Here is a 16942-nt window from a genome sequence, read left to right as displayed (position 1 = left end):
CAAACCCCCCATTTGGCACCCAGCCTCGGAGTTGTTGCCACTCCAGGAATTGTGACGACTTAAGACGGAGCGCTCCCGCGAAGCCTTTTTTTCCCCTTTATAAACGAAACCTCACCCCCCTTTTTGAGAAACACCTGTTCAAACTTGCTAAACAGGTTAATATTTCTTCCCTTGGCTGGCTTCCCCACCCTCCGGCTCCTGCTGTGTGTGAGGAACAGGTTGCAAAGAGTTTCAAAACACAAGCAGCAGAAGCGACTCCGGCGGAGTTCACCACAACTTTCGTGCCGGATCTTAGAAGCGAAGCCGCCGCCCCCCTACGGATGCCCTCCGAAGACGCCTGTGGCCCCCAGCCTCCTCCAAGCAGGGGCCCCTCTGGACGGTGACAACACGATGGGACTCTGTGCTTGTCTCCTGTGGGTGTGAGTGGGCGTGCGTGTGGCACACACACTCAAGCGGAGAGCGGGTGTTGCCAAGGAGGAGAAGCGGGGACGGATTCGTAAAGTCTTTTTTGGGGGGGACCGAGGGGAAAAAGGCACGTCTGGACCCCCCTGACAACACCAATTCTCCCCCCCTTTTGCACATCATGCTGTGGAACATCTGCCTGGTGGTCCTGCCAATCTCCGGTAAGTCGTCGTTTCTTCTCTTTCTCCTTCCGTTCATTTTCTCCGCTGCGAAGAGAGTTGTAATCCTGAGTTGTTTTCATATGCCAGAAAAATTGACCTTGACCAACGGGCGATTGACAGTTGTACTCGTGTTTGGCTTGGCTTTGGAGAGCCACTCACCCCCACCCCTTTTGCCCCCTTGATTTTTTTTTTTTGCACCAATGGAGAAAGTGTGTACGGAGCCACCTGTGGGAAGGTGGCGCCTGATTCTGCGCTGAGATTCGGTTCCCAGATCTTTGAGGCTGGTTTGTTTATTGCATCTTTGTCGATGGTCTTTGGTAGTCCTCGACTTACAGCGGTTCGCTTAGTGACCATTCAAATCAGGCTGAAAAGAGTGACTTATGAACCGTGTTTCACACTTATGACCATTACAGTCAGGGACGGATTCTACTTACTGCCGCTACTGGTACACTTCCCATGGAGCTCTGTGACCCTGGCATGGGCGCGTCCAAGCGAGATTTTGCTTCTGCACGTGCAGGGGACGTGCTCGTGTGTGAGTTTTCGGGGATTATTTTTTGCTTCCACGCACGCGTGAAAGCAAAAAAAAATCTGCCAAAATTCCACACACTCAGAAGCAAAAAAAAAAAAAAAATCACCAAAATCTGGCATGCAAAAAAATCAGCAAAATCTTGCATGGGCAGAAGCAAAAAAAAATCACCAAAAATTTGCATGCGCAGAAGCAAAAAATCGGCAAAATTTCGCATGCGCAGAAGCAAAAAATCGGCAAAATTTCGCATGCACCGAAGCAAAAAATTGGTAAAATTTCACATGCACAGAAGCAAAAAATCATCAAAATCTTGCATGCGGAGAAACAAAAAATCAGCAAAATTTTGTATGCGCAGAAGCAAAGAATTGGCAAAAGTTTGCATGCACCGAAGCAAAAAATTGGCAAAATCTCACATCTGCAGAACCAAAAAGATGAGCAAAATTTTGCATGTGCAGAACCAAAAAATCACCAGAATCTCGCTCGGACACCTGCGTGCCTGCGCCGGGGATGCAGCTCCATTTACCCTACTGGAACTGCAGTGTGGCCTGTACTGGTAGGAACCCAATACTGGGCAGTGTCCCTATAATCACATTATCAAAAACATTTAAATCCAGAAGCACGGCAACTGACTCATATTTACGACGGCTGCTGGGAGTCCTGGGTTCCCATTTGTTGGTGAGCAGAGTCCACGGGGGGAACGGATTCGCTTAACAACCAGGTTACTCTCTTGACCAGTTGCGACGATTCACTTGACGATGGTGGAACACAAGGTCATAAAACGGAACAAAGTTCACCTAGCAAATGGCAACAAAAATGTTGCGGCTCAGTTGTGTTGAGAACTGCCTCTAATGTGTTTTGTCGGTTTTATTGATCAGTTTGGATTGTTGCAAAGGTTGGAGATAGAATTCATATCTATTCATTCATACTTCAGATCGTGCAGAATGCAGCTGCGAGAGCAATCATGGGCTTCCCCAAATATGCCCATGTCACACCAACACTCCGCAGTCTGCATTGGTTGCCAATCAGTATCCGGTCACAATTCAAAGTGTTGGTTATGACCTTTAAAGCCCTTCATGGCATCGGACCAGAATATCTCCGGGACCGCCTTCTGCCGCATGAATCCCAGCGACCAGTTAGGTCCCACAGAGTTGACCTTCTCCGGGTCCCGTCAATTAAACAATGTCGGTTGGCGGGACCCAGGGGAGGAGCCTTCTCTGTGGCGGCCCCGGCCTCTGGAACCAACTCCCCCCAGAGATTAGAATAGCCCCCACCCTCCTTGCCTTTCGTAAGCTCCTCAAAACCCACCTCTGCCGGCTTCTACAATTTATGCATGGTATGTTTGTTTGTATGTATGATTGGTTTTATAACAAGGGTTTTTAGCTGTTTTTAGTATTGGATTTTTACATTCTGTTTTTGTCACTCTTGTTAGCCGCCCCGAGTCCACGGAGAGGGGCAGCATACAAATCCAATAAATAAATAAATATATATATATTTTAAGGGACGCTGAGGTGCAGGATGGGCTGTAATCTTCCAAAACATCCGAAGGAAAAATCCGGCGTGCGTGGTTAATTTTCCCAAACTGGGATCGTGTGAAGTCACTTCCTTAGGCATCGCGGGCTGGCAGGGCAGCAAGCAATCACTTTTTAAAATCCTCCAACCTGCGAATTAATTGTCCTGTAAATGAATTGTCAGGGAAAACGGAGCTGGTTTGACTTTGCAAGCAAAGGGGAAAAAACACACAATAAAACGAAGTTGGCAGCGATCCGTTAGGTGGAGCGAGGGTAAGGCCGGGTTGCCAACCTGGCAGCACCAAACTTCCCTTTGAAAAGGGAGTGAAAAACAACGCCAGGATTTCTTAATCTCTCTGCAAATATCTTTTTTTTCATACGGCAAACGAGAATGTCTTTAAAATCGCGTCAATCCCCATCGAGGCGAAGATCTACCAAAACCTAAAATCTGATGCTTTTTTTTTTCCCAGAGAAAAAGGCTGGTTTGTTTTGGTTTCTGTAATCATCTCGAGCTTTCGTGCAAAAGGCAAATTTGGGTGAAAACGCCTGAGTTTCTGTCGTTTTTCGCCTTCTGGATTGGCTGCTGGTCTCTACACGAAAGGGAGGAGGGCAGGGGGCTTTGCTGAGAAAAGCCGAGCTGAATCACTTTAGAGCAGTGGTCCGCGACCCCTTAATACAGTTCCTCGTGTTGTGGTGACCCCCAACCATAAGTCTGGTGCCAATTCTCCCAACAGAGCTTTAAGCTGATTGGCAGGAAGTTCATAGGGACACCCCCACTGTAAACACCTGATTGGTTGGATTGTAAAAATATGCTCCAAGGCGTCAGAATAAAAGGTTTAGTTCCTAAAACCATGGAAAAATGGTTGTTCGACCCCCAAAAGGGTCCCGACCCCCAGGCTGAGAACTACTGCTTTAGGGCAATGTTTTTTCAAACTTGGGGACTTTGATTCCCAGAATCCCCCAGCCCCAAACATTCCTGGCAAGAAATATACAGTATATGGGCTTCAGCCAAGCCATATTAAAGCCATTACCTCGGCTTTTATTTTTATATTTTATTTCAATTCATTTCATTTTATTACTTCACTTTATTTTACCTTTTACTTTATTTTATTTTAGTGAATTTGTATGCCGCCTGCTCCCTGAGGACTTGGTTTGGCTTTCTCCGCCTCTGGTACTTGAAGATGGGATTTCAACTCCCAAAATTAAAGCATGCTGGCTGGGGAATTCTGGGAGTTGAAGTCCACCCATCATTAAGGATGCCGGCTGGGGAATTCTGGGAGTTGAAGTCCACCCATTTTAAAGGATGCTGACTGGGGAATTCTGGGGGTGGAAGTCCACCCATCTTAAAGACTGCAGGCTGGGGGATTCTGGGAGTGGAAGTCCACCCATCTTAAACGATGCTGACTGGGGGATTCTGGGAGTTGAAGTCCACCCATCTTAAACGATGCTGACTGGGGGATTCTGGGAGTTGAAGTCCATCCATCCTAAAGCATGCTGGCTGGGGATTCTGGGAGTGGAAGTCCACCCATCTTAAAGCATGCTGGCTGGGGAATTCTGGGAGTGGAAGTCCATCCATCTTAAAGACTGCAGGCTGGGGAATTCTGGGAGTTGATGTCTACCCATCTTAAAGACTGCAGGCTGGGGAATTTTGGGAGTTGAAGTCCACCCATATTCAAGTGCCTGAGCTTGAGAAATCCAGCTTTATCCTGCCAACTGATGCAAGGTTTTAATCTCATCAAGACAGAGCTGGATTATCATCATTTACAACCAGCAAACAATGCTCCTGACCATGTGCAGAGTTCCCCCATTGCATTGGAGGAAGCTCTACCGTGAAGTTTCCCCATCGGGATCTTATACCAGCTCAGGAAATGCTCCGCTAGGGAAGGTTGAGTCCGGGTCTTTCCCACTCCAGCAAACGGGAGACCTTTGACTCTCCCCCCGCCAAAAAAAGTAGTGGCCGCCACCCAAGGGGCTTCCTGTTGTGTTTGTAGGGCCCACTGAGCCGGGCTGAGCCCAGCGGACGGGTGACTCAGCCTGTGGGGGATGATGAGCCCGAAAAACTGGTTTGGAGAGATAACCGCGGATAAGGGTGTCGTGACAGCTGAGGTTGTGTGGGTTCCCGGTGGAGTCTCTGCCTGTTGGGCTGCGTGGCCCCTCCCCTCCCCTCCCTGGCACCAGCCGCTCTGCTCTGCAGTGACTCGGCAGGTTTCCCGCATCGGAGCTGCTGACTCAGCCTTCTTGCTGGGTGCCCGCGAGGCCCTGGCACCCCCTGAGTCACCCTGCCAGCCTGGGAAAAGGGGCAGAACTTGGCTGGAGGGTGAAGGGTCAGCAGAATGGCAAACTGTTTTCCTTCTTTCTTTCTTTCTTTCTTTCTTTCTTTCTTTCTTTCCTTCCTTCCTTTTTCCTTCCTTCCTTTTTTCTCCAGCCCTTCCTTCCTTCCTTTTTCCTTCCTTTCCCTCCATACCTCCGTCCCTCCTGCACTCCCTTTTTTCCTCCCTTCTTTTCTTTCCTTCTTTCTTTCTTTCCTTCCTTCCCTCCTTTCCTTCCTCCCTCTCTTCTTTTTCTTTCCTCTGCCCTCCCTTCTTTTTCCTTCTTTTTTCCTTCTTTCCTTCCTTCCCTCCTTTCCTCCCACCCTCCATCTCTTCTTTTCCTTTCCTCCCCCTCCTTTTATTTCTTCTTTTTTCCTTCTTATTTCCTTCTTTCTTTCCTCCCTCCCTTTCCTATCACTTTTCCTTCCCTCTGTGTGGGAAGGCAGTGTATAGGAAGTCCTTGACTTACAATGGTTCATTTAGTGATTGTTCGAAGTTACATGGCTTATGACCATTTTTCACTCTTAACAACCGTTGCAGCCTCCTCACGGTCAAATCAAAATTCACGACGTTTGGCAACTGGTTCACACTTAAGACAGTTGCTATGTCCTTGGATCACGTGATCCCTTTTGCGACCTCCTGGTCAATGGGGAAGCCCGATTCATTTAACAACCAGGTTACTAACTTATCAATTGTGGCGATTCACTTAAAAACCGAGGTTGTGAAATGGGCAAAATTCACTTTAACAAATGTCTCACTTAACAACATGAACTTTGGGCTCTGTTGTGGTCATAAGTCGAGAACCTCCTATACAGCCAATCCGTGCTTAACGCAACGATCTGCCTTCCAGCGCAGGTCACCCACACCTGGGGGGATTTCCCCATACCAGCTATGCAGCTGTCCTGGCTTCTGTTTTCTCTCTGACGGCACCTTGGTGGCATTCGCACAACACATGTAACCTGCGGATCGTATTCTCTAACCTGCTGAGTTTGCACAAACGTGTGCAATTTGCGGTCTGTGTGCCAACTTGACCTTCAGAAGTTGTGGGAGCTTTCATCCCTGGAGGCTTCCAATAAGAGTCTGGATGCCACCTGTCGCTTCCCTGGAGCCGGAGGAGGGTAAAAATGCCCTCCCCATCCTCCTGGTGACATAGGGGAAGGTTTGGTAGGGAAGGTTTGCCTATTTGCCAATGACTCTAAACTGTGCAATAGAGTTGATATTCCTGGAGGTGTCTGTAATATGGCAAAGAATTTAGCTTTACTAGATAAATGGTCAAAGAAATGGAAACTGCAGTTTAATGTTTCCAAATGTAAAATAATGTACTTGGGGAAAAGGAATCCTCAATCTGAGTATTGCATTGGCAGTTCTGTGTTAGCAAAAACTTCAGAAGAGAAGGATTTAGGGATAGTGATTTTTGACAGTCTCAAAATGGGTGAGCAGTGTGGTCGGGCAGTAGGAAAAGCAAGTAGGATGCTTGGCTGCATAGCTAGAGGTATAACAAGCAGGAAGAGGGAGAGTGTGATCCCCTTATATAGAGCGCTGGTGAGACCACATTTGGAATACTGTGTCCAGTTCTGGAGACCTCACCTACAAAAAGATATTGACAAAATTGAACGGGTCCAAAGACGGGCTACAAGAATGGTGGAAGGTCTTAAGCATAAAATGTATCAGGAAAGACTTCATGAACTCAATCCGTATAGTCTGGAGGACAGAAGGAAAAGGGGGGACATGATCGAAACATTTAAATATGTCAAATGGTTAAACAAGGTCCAGGAGGGAAGTGTTTTTAATAGGAAAGTGAACACAAGAACAAGGGGACACAATCTGAAGTTAGCTGGGGGAAAGATCAAAAGCAACATGAGAAAATATTATTTTACAGAAAGAGTAGTAGATGCTTGGAACAAACTTCCAGCAGACGTGGTAGGTAAATCCACAGTAACTGAATTTAAACATGCCTGGGATAAACATATATCCATTGTAAGATAAAATATAGGAAATAGTATAAGGGCAGACTAGATGGACCATGAGGTCTTTTTCTGCCATCAGTCTTCTATGTTTCTATGTTTCACCAGTGCCCTCCCAGAGCCTCTGTGCAAGCCAAAAATCAGCTGGTCATCCCACACATGCATGTTGGTGCTGATCTAGGGCAAAAGCATGACAGAAAATATGGCTCCATGTGCCACCTGTGGCATCTATGCCATAGGTTTACCATCACTGGTGTAGGTCTCCTGTCCTGGGTGGGGGTGGGGGTTGACCTACAGGGTCCTTTCCAGCTCTTTTAACCTGTCAAAGTCTTAAAGTTGGTAAGTTTGGAGAGTCCTGGTCTCAGGGCTCTCAGCTTCTCCATCCACTTGGGGACATCGAAATGGGGCCCTCCTTAGGTAGCTCTGGCATGGAAATGAACTCTTGACCACTGGTGATCTGGAAAGGGGTTAGCCCCGTGCTGCTGTGGACAGCATTGTTGTAGGCTGACACTACTTCTGCAAATGGCAGCAGCTCCTCCCAGTCGTCCTGTTGGTAGTCTACATAAAAATGGACGGGGGTTCCTAGCTCCATTTTTGCTACCGGTCTGTGTTGTGAATGTTCCCTGTCATCCCATTGGATGTTAGTATGGATAGTAATCTTCAGATAATGGGGATGTAGAGTATAGCCCTTGGTTAAGTGCCACATTTAGGAGTTTGTAGAAAAGGAAAGGCGAACTCGAGGGAAAGAGGTTTTAAATCTGCTATTCAGAGTGTGTAAATTAATTAAATACCTCACCTCTAGCCAGAAATGAGGAATGCTTTTCTGCAAAGTGAAGGAGACAAGATGGATGTTTCTGCCGTTTCTCCGGCGAAGTGAGTTTTAATTTTAATATTTTTTATTAATAGTTTTATTTACAAGAATATATACAATAAACACAACAACAATACAAATAGCAATACAATATTGGACAAAGAAAAGAAAATATTGGGGGAGGGAAGACAAACATCCCTGGATTGTACAATGAACAGTATACAATAATAACGAAGAAATAAGTTTTAATATTGCATGATAGAACTGTTTGAAAGCAGCTTGAACCTGACCCAGAGATAAGGAGATGTTTGAAGCCAACAGCCTGCTCATTAGAAAGAATTTATGACTTTGTAGTTTAGCCTATGAGATTCATGCCGGAGATGAATACTGACGAATTCCAATGTGGAAGAAAATAAATAAAGAAGTGTTATTTTTGAAAATACAAGTATGCTTGGAACAGCACAGCTAGAGCAGAACAGACTGATGGCGTCAAGGGCACCGGTAGGAAGCCAATACTGAACGATGTATTTTTCCACCGTTGCGTTTGTGCCGTCGGTACTCGGATGAAAAGCGGACTTTGACTGGTCCCCAGGACCAAGCTGGGATGGACTTGGTGAACCTGGGTTAGGAGAAAACGCTCGGATCCTCGGAATGGCTCTTAGATGGAAAGATTAGATTGAAAACTATTCCAGACACAAGAGAAGGCTTTGTGGACACTTGGTATTTTCTGTTAACACTTGGCAATTAAAGCAGCATTCAGCATTCCCACTTATCCTCCTATTTTCCCCTTCCTTTAAACCAATTTCGTTGTATACATGATGTACAGTGACAATAAGGGCATTTAGTCCTTTACTACCCAAAACATTCCCAGAGTGCTTTTACAAAAGACAACTTGGCTTTTTCCTTAACAGATTAACAGAGTTGGAAGGGACCTTGGAGGTCATCTAGTCCAGTGATTTTCAACCTTTTTTGAGCCGTGGCACATTTTTTACATTTACGAAACTCTGGGGCACATTGAGCGGGGGGGGGGGGGGCGAAGGGGGCGCTAAAAAAAGTTTGGACAAAAAAATTCTCTCTCTCTCTTTCTCCCTTTCGCTTTATTTCTCTCTCCCTCCCTCTTTCTCTCTCTCTCCCTTCCTTCTTTCTCCACCCCTCTTTCTTTTTCTTCCTTCCTCTCTTTTTTGCTCTCTTTCTCTCTCCCTCCCTACCTCCCTCTAAGTCTTTCTCTCTCTCTCCTTCCCTCCCTCTCTTTCTCTCTCTCTATTGCTTTTTTCTCTCTCTCTCTTTCTTTCTTTCTTTCTCTCTTTCTTTCTTTCTCGCTTTCCTTCTTTCTCCCTCTGAGCTTCGCGGCACACCTGACCATGTCTCACGGCACACTAGTGTGCCGCAGCACACTGGTTGAAAAACACTGATCTAGTCCAGTGTTTCCCAACCTTGGCAACTTGAAGATATTTGGACTTCAACTCCCAGAATTCCCCAGCCAGCGTTGGGAAACACTGATCTAGTCCAACCCATTTCCCAACCAGGAGACCCTAAAATCTGCAGGGGGTTATAGATGACCTACAAGGTCCCTTTGTAATCTGTAATATTCTAAGTGTGGCCTCACTATAGCGGTACGAAGTGGCACAAGCATTGGTTATCCTTGTATTGAGGCAGCCTAGGATTGCATTGACATTATTGGCAGCTGCAGCACACGGCTGGCTCATACATTAATCCGGATTAAAGAGATTCCCTGCTTCTCTATAGCGGATCTGGACTTTGCAACCTCAGCAAATTTAAGACCGGTGAACCTCAACTCTCAGAAGTTGCAAGTCCCCACATCTTAAAATTGTCAAGACTGAGAAGTGCTGTTGTGGAAGTGTCTATGGAGATTTCACCTAGGCCGGGATTTATATTCTTTGCGGGCATCTCAATTTTCAGAGTGTTAAAGCACTCTAAATTTCTGGTGGCAAGCTGTTCCACAGGTTAATACAGTAATACCTCGTCTTACAAACGCCTCGTCATACAAACTTTTCGAGATACAAACCCAGGGTTTAAGATTTTTTTGCCTCTTCTTACAAACTGCATGTATTTTCACCTTACAAACCCACCGCCGCCACTGCGATGCCCCCCCTTTGGACTTCCGTTGCCAGCGGAGCATCCGTTTTTGTGCTGCTGGGATTCCCCTGAGGCTCCCCTCCATGGGAAACCCCACTTCCGGACTTCCGTGTTCTTATGACGCTGCAGGGGAATCCCAGCAGCACAAAAACGGGCGCTTCGCTGGCAATGGAAGTCTGGGGGTGGAGTTTCCCAGCGAGGGGAGCCTCAGTGAAATCGCAGCATCGCAAAAACACAGAGGTCCAGAGGTGGCGTTTCGAGGACTTCAGTGTTTTTGCGATGCTGCAATTTCTCTGATGCTCCCTTCGCTGGGAAACCCCACCTCCAAACTTCCATTGCCAGCAAAGTGCTCGTTTTTGCGATGCTGGGATTCCCCTGCAGCATTACAAAAACACGGAAGTCTGGAGCTGGGGTTTCCCATGGAGGGGAGCCTCAGGGGAATCCCAGCAGCGCAAAAACGGGCCCTTCGGCTGGCAAAAGGGGTGGATTTTGGGCTTGCACGCATTAATCGCTTTTCCATTGATTCCTATGGGAAACATTGTTTCGTCTTACAAACTTTTCATCTTAAGAACCTCATCCCGGAACCAATTAAGTTTTTAAGACAAGGTATCACTGTATGTCTTCACTGTCAGGAAATTTTCTCCTTAATTCCAGGCTGCTTCTCTCCTTGATTAGTGGAAATCTGTTGCTTCCGGGGGTGGGTGGGCTTCAAAAACTTTAGCTAGGGGTTCTCTGCCCGGTGGCTGGGTGGGCGTGGCCATGGTGGGCGTGGCCTAGTCAACCTCCTGCACCATGGAAGGGCATTTTTACCCTCCCCGGGCTCTGGAGAAACTTCCGATAGGACCGTTTTTCGCCCTCCCTGAGCCTCCATGTGCACCCTATACTTACCTGCATCTAAAACAGGTCACCTGGGGACTCCTGGGAGGAGTGAGGTGGGCGTGGCCAGTCAGGAGCAGAATTTCTGCACAGAATCTTAGCTAAAGTCTGCGGAGAGAGGCGGTATATAAATCTAAATAATAAATAATAAATAAATAAATAAATAAATAAAGGTTCTTCTGATGCTCTTCTTTGTGTCAGCCCCTCAAATATTGGAATACTGCTACTATGTCGCCCATAATTCTTCTTTCTCTAGACCAGATCCGCTATAGAGAAGCAGGGAATCTCTTTAATCCAGATTAATGTATGAGCCAGCCGTGTGCTGCGGCTGCCAACAATGTCAATGCAATCCTAGGCTGCCTCAATACAAGGATAACCAATGCTTGTGCCACTTCGTACCGCTATAGTGAGGCCACACTTAAAATATTACAGATTACAAGGGGGCCTTGTAGGTCATCTAGTCTAACCCCCTGCTCAAGCAACAAATGGCAGTCCAGTCTCCCTTTGAAAGTCTCAAGTGTTGGAGCCCCCACAACTTCCATGGGTTGATTGCTCTCACCATCAGAAATATTGCATGCAATTTTGGTCACCACGCTATAAACATAGAAGATTGACGGCAGAAAAAGAACTCATGGTCCATCTAGTCTGCCCTTATACTATTTCTTGTATTTTATACCTTAGGATGGATATATGTTTATCCCAGGCATGTTTAAATTCACTTACTGTGGATTTACCAACCACGTCTGCTGGAGGTTTGTTCCAAGCATCTACTACTCTTTCAATAAAATAATAATTTCTCACGTTGCTTCTGATCTTTCCCCCAACTAACCTCAGATTGTGCCCCCTTGTTCTTGTGTTCACTTTCCTATTAAAAACACTTCCCTCCTGAACCTTATTTAACCCTTTAACATATTTAAATGTTTCAATCAGATTGAGTCCATTAAGTCTTTCCTGATACATTTTATGCTTAAGACCTACCACCACTTTTGTAGCCCGTCTTTGGACCCGTTCAATTTTATCAATCCTAATGGCTAAGCATCCCTTAGTCACCTGATCATCTATTTGCCACCTATCTGGCTCCTGAGAAGCTAAGTCAAGGGGTGAAGCTAATGACCATAAGTTTAGATAGGTACAGATTAACTGAGTTGGAAGGAACCTTGGAGGTAATTTAGTCCATCCAAAAAGGAGACCCTACACCATTTCTGTCCAGTCTCTTGTTGAAAGCCTCCAAAGGGTGAAGCTCCCACAACTTCCGAAGGCAACTTCTGTTCCATGGGTAGATTGCTCTCACTGTCAGAAAATTCTTCCTTATTTCCAAGTTGAATCTGGTCAGTTTCCATCCATTATTCCTTGTCTGGCCTTCAGGTGCTTTTGAAAATAGCTTGACCCCCTTCCTCCTCTCTGGGGCAGCCCTGAAATACTGGAAGACAGCTATCCTGTCTCCCCTGGTCCTTCTCTTTATTAGACTAGCCATGCTGAGAACCTAGCAGGTTAACAGAGTTGGAAGAGATCTTGTAAGTCTGTGATGGCGAATCTATGGCATGCATGCAATGGTGGGTTCCTACGGGAACGGTCAGGTACGCAGTACCGGTAGCAAAATTTTGGACAGGGATACAGTACCGGTAGCAAAATTTTGGTCAGGGATACAGTACCGGTAGCAAAATTTTGGTCAGGGATACAGTACCGGTAGCAAAATTTTGGACAGGGATACAGTACCGGTAGCAAAATTTTGGTCAGGGATACAGTACCGGTAGCAAAATTTTGGTCAGGGATACAGTACCGGTAGCAAAATTTTGGTCAGGGATACAGTACCGGTAGCAAAATTTTGGTCAGGGATACAGTACCGGTAGCAAAATTTTGGTCAGGGATACAGTACCGGTAGCAAAATTTTGGTCAGGGATACAGTACCGGTAGCAAAATTTTGGACAGGGATACAGTACCGGTAGCAAAATTTTGGTCAGGGATACAGTACCGGTAGCAAAATTTTGGTCAGGGATACAGTACCGGTAGCAAAATTTTGGACAGGGATACAGTACCGGTAGCAAAATTTTGGTCAGGGATACAGTACCGGTAGCAAAATTTTGGTCAGGGATACAGTACCGGTAGCAAAATTTTGGTCAGGGATACAGTACCGGTAGCAAAATTTTGGTCAGGGATACAGTACCGGTAGCAAAATTTTGGTCAGGGATACAGTACCGGTAGCAAAATTTTGGTCAGGGATACAGTACCGGTAGCAAAATTTTGGTCAGGGATACAGTACCGGTAGCAAAATTTTGGACAGGGATACAGTACCGGTAGCAAAATTTTGGTCAGGGATACAGTACCGGTAGCAAAATTTTGGTCAGGGATACAGTACCGGTAGCAAAATTTTGGTCAGGGATACAGTACCGGTAGCAAAATTTTGGTCAGGGATACAGTACCGGTAGCAAAATTTTGGACAGGGATACAGTACCGGTAGCAAAATTTTGGTCAGGGATACAGTACCGGTAGCAAAATTTTGGTCAGGGATACAGTACCGGTAGCAAAATTTTGGTCAGGGATACAGTACCGGTAGTCTCAGTCCCCCCATGCCTGGCGATATAAGTGGGTCTTGAGTAATTTGCGAAAGACAAGGAGGGCGGGGGCAGTTCTAATCTCCGGGGGGAGTTGATTCCAGAGGGCCGGGGCCGGGGCCACCACAGAGAAGGCTCTTCCCCTGGGGCCCGCCAAACGACATTGTTTGTTTGACGGGACCCGGAGAAGGCCAACTCTGTGGGACCTAACCGGTCGCTGGGATTCGTGCGGTAGAAGGCGGTTCTGGAGGTAATCTGGTCCAATGCCATGTAGGGCTTTAAAGGTCATTACCAGCACTTTGAATTGTGACCGGAAACTGATCGGCAGCCGGTGCAGGCCACAGAGTGTTGTAGAAACGTGGGCGAATCTGGGAAGCCCCACAGTAGCTCTCGCGGCCGCATTCTGCACGATCTGGAGTTTCCGAACGCTTTTCAAAGCTTCCCTGAAGCCCTGGAGGCAAAAAAATATTCACCCAATGGAGAAACCAGAAGTTCAGAAAAACGCGCTTCCAGTTTGCCCATTCTGCTCTTCTTTTTGCACTCCAGAACTTCAGGAGTGCAACCTTCCCTGAATGCTCCACAACAGCACAACGACAAACCGGAAATGCATATTCCTGAACTTCTGGTTTGCCTGTTTGGGCATTTTTTTCATTTACCAGGCTCCAGAAATGCCTGTGCTCAAGTGCACAGGCCAGTGTGGGGGTTATATGTGTGAGGGAGAAAGGGGGTGTAGGCACATGTACGCATGCTAGCACACCCAAACACACCCCTTTTGGCACGCGAACCAAAAAATGTTCGCCATCATTTGTTATTTATTTATTTATTGTTAGAGTTGGAAGGGACCATGCAGGTCATCAAGTCCAACCCCCTGCCTAAGCAGGAACCCTATAGCATCCCAGCCAAATGGCAGTCCAATTTCCTCTTAAAAATGTCCAGAGTATTGGAGTTCACAACGTCCGCTGGTAGGTTGTTCCACTGGTTGATCGTTCTGACTGTCAGGAAGTTCTTCCTTATTTCCAGGTTGAATCTCTCCTTGGTCAGCTTCCAGCCGTTGTTCCTCGTCCGGCCCTCCGGTGCCCTGGAGAATAGAGTGGCCCCCTCCTCTCTGTGGCAACCCCTCATATACCTGTATACAGCTATCATGTCCCCTCTGCCCCTCCTTTTCTCTAGGCTACCCATGCCCAGTTCCCTCAGTCTCTCTTCATAAGTCTTGGTTTCTAGACCCCTGATCATTTTGGTTGCTCTTTTCTGCACCTTCTCCAGAGTTTCAATGTCTTTTTTGAAGTGTGGTGACCAGAACTGAACACAGTACTCCAGGTGTGGTCTGACCAGGGCATAGTAGAGTGGTATTAAGACTTCCCTGGTCTTGGAGTGTATTCCCCTGTTGATGCAGCTTAGGATAGTGTTGGCTTTTTTGGCTGCTGCTGCACATTGTTGGCTCATGTTTAGTTGTTTATCCACCAAGACTCCGAGATTTTGTAGGTCATCTAGTTCAAGGGTGACTGTACACCATTTCTGACAGATGGCAGTCCAGTCTCTTGTTGAAAACCTCCAGGGTTGAAGCTCCTTCCTCAAGAAGCCTTCTCTGGACCCAGCTGTGCTTAATAACTACCGTCCAGTCTCCAACCTTCCCTTCATGGGGAAGGTTGTCGAGAAGGTGGTGGCACTTCAACTCCAGCGGTCCTTGGATGAAGCCGATTATCTAGGTCCTCAGCAGTCTGGATTCAGGCCCGGCTACAGCACGGAAACTGCTTTGGTCGCGTTGATGGATGATCTCTGGTGGGCCCGGGACAGGGGCTTGTCCACTGTCCTGGTGCTCCTTGACCTCTCAGCGGCTTTCGATACCATCGACCATGGTATCCTTCTGCGCCGGCTGGAGGGGTTGGGAGTGGGAGGCACTGTTCTTCAGTGGTTCTCCTCCTACCTCTCCGGTCGGTCGCAGTCGGTGTTAGTGGGGGGTCAGAGGTCGACCCCGAGGTTTCTCCCTTGTGGGGTGCCTCAGGGGTCGGTCCTCTCCCCCCTGCTATTTAATATCTACATGAAACCGCTGGGTGAGATCATCCAAGGGCATGGGGTGAGGTATCATCAATATGCCGATGCCTGGAGGCTGTTGGGGCCTGGATGGGTGTCAACAAACTCAAACTCAACCCAGACAAGATGGAGTGGCTGTGGGTTTTGCCTCCCAAGGACAATTCTATCTGTCCGTCCATTACCCTGGGGGGGGAATTATTGACCCCCTCAGAGAGGGTCCGCAACTTGGGCGTCCTCCTCGATCCACAGCTCACATTAGAAAAACACCTTTCAGCTGTGGCGAGGGGGACGTTTGCCCAGGTTCGCCTGGTGCGCCAGTTGCGGCCCTATTTGGACCGGGAGTCTTTGCTCACAGTCACTCATGCCCTCATCACCTCGAGGCTCGACTACTGTAACGCTCTCTACATGGGGCTACCTTTGAAAAGTGTTCGGAAACTTCAGATCGTGCAGAATGCAGCTGCGAGAGCAATTATGGGCTTCTCTAAGTATGCCCATATCACTCCAACACTCCGCAGTCTGCATTGGCTGCCGATCAGTTTCCGATCACAATTCAAAGTATTGGTTATGACCTATAAAGCCCTTCATGGCACCGGACCAGAATATCTTCGGGACCGCCTCCTGCCGCACGAATCTCAGCGACCGGTTCGGTCCCACAGAGTTGGCCTTCTCCGGGTCCCGTCGACTAAACAATGTCGTCTGGCGGGACCCAGGGGAAGAGCCTTCTCTGTGGGGGGCCTGACCCTCTGGAACCAGCTCCCCCCTGAGATTAGGATTGCCCCCACCTTCCCTGCCTTTCGTAAACTCCTTAAGACCCATCTTTGCCGTCAGGCATGGGGGAACTAAAACACCTCCCCCTTGCCCATGTTGTTTTGTTGATTGATTGACTGTGTGCCTGTTTTTTATATATACTGTTTTTATGAGATTATTAATTTAAATTGTAACTAGATGGGTGGGCATTGGATTTGGTATTATGTACTGTACTGTTTTTTATTATTGTTGTGAGCCGGCCCGAGTTTGCGGAGAGGGGCGGCATATAAATCCAATAAACCTAACCTAAACCTCCCACAACTTCCAAAGGCAACTTCTGTTCCATGGGTTGATGGTTTTCACTGTCGGAAAATTCCTCTTTATTTCCAGTCTGGATCTCAACCATGCGGGGGGAAAAATGATTGTACAATGAAGGTGGAAATGATTGAATAACCGCCTTGTTTAGCCTTTAAAATTCTGGCCCGTGGAGTGGTCGTAACTCGAGAACTGTCCCCGCATTCATTCCCGGGTTGCTTTTCCGGTTGCTCAGGAAGAGTGAAAGTGCTTCGCTGGCCGTGTCCTGTCCTGACGGGGCGTGTTGGTGACCTGGCCCTGGCCCAGTGTCTCCCTGAATAGGGTGGCAACCCCGTGAGTCGTCTTCCTTGGTGGCAGGATGCCCAGGCAAAGAGGTGCCACCCAGCTTCTCCGTGGCCTCCCTTGGAGAGATGGGGAGGAGCCCAAAATCAATATATCTTCCGAGGGAGCGGTTGGGGGATTACGGGTTTAAAGGAGTCATTGTGGCAATTGCCCGTTTGCGGAGCTGCCTCCAAATCTCCTCAATATTATATGTTATATCCCGCGATTAACCGCTGCCTGTGGGCTTAATGCCCGGAGCTCG

The 16942-nt window shown here is 47.4% G+C and overlaps 1 protein-coding gene across 1 annotated transcript in view; it reads left to right on the top strand.

Moving 5' to 3' along the window:
- The first annotated feature begins 209 nt into the window (after positions 1 to 209).
- The window catches only part of NECTIN4 (nectin cell adhesion molecule 4), a 151671-nt gene continuing 134938 nt past the window's right edge, over positions 210 to 16942 (top strand). Inside the window, exon 1 of the mRNA XM_070766081.1 lies at positions 210 to 623. Coding sequence (XP_070622182.1) covers positions 584 to 623 — 40 coding nt within the window. The 5' untranslated portion in view covers positions 210 to 583. The remainder of the gene's footprint in view (positions 624 to 16942) is intronic.

This window comes from Erythrolamprus reginae, chromosome 13, assembly GCF_031021105.1.
Source record: "Erythrolamprus reginae isolate rEryReg1 chromosome 13, rEryReg1.hap1, whole genome shotgun sequence".
Taxonomy (NCBI): domain Eukaryota; kingdom Metazoa; phylum Chordata; class Lepidosauria; order Squamata; family Dipsadidae; genus Erythrolamprus; species Erythrolamprus reginae.
The sequence above is the reverse complement of the archived record's forward strand: the minus strand, read 5'-3'. Positions and strand labels throughout refer to the sequence as shown.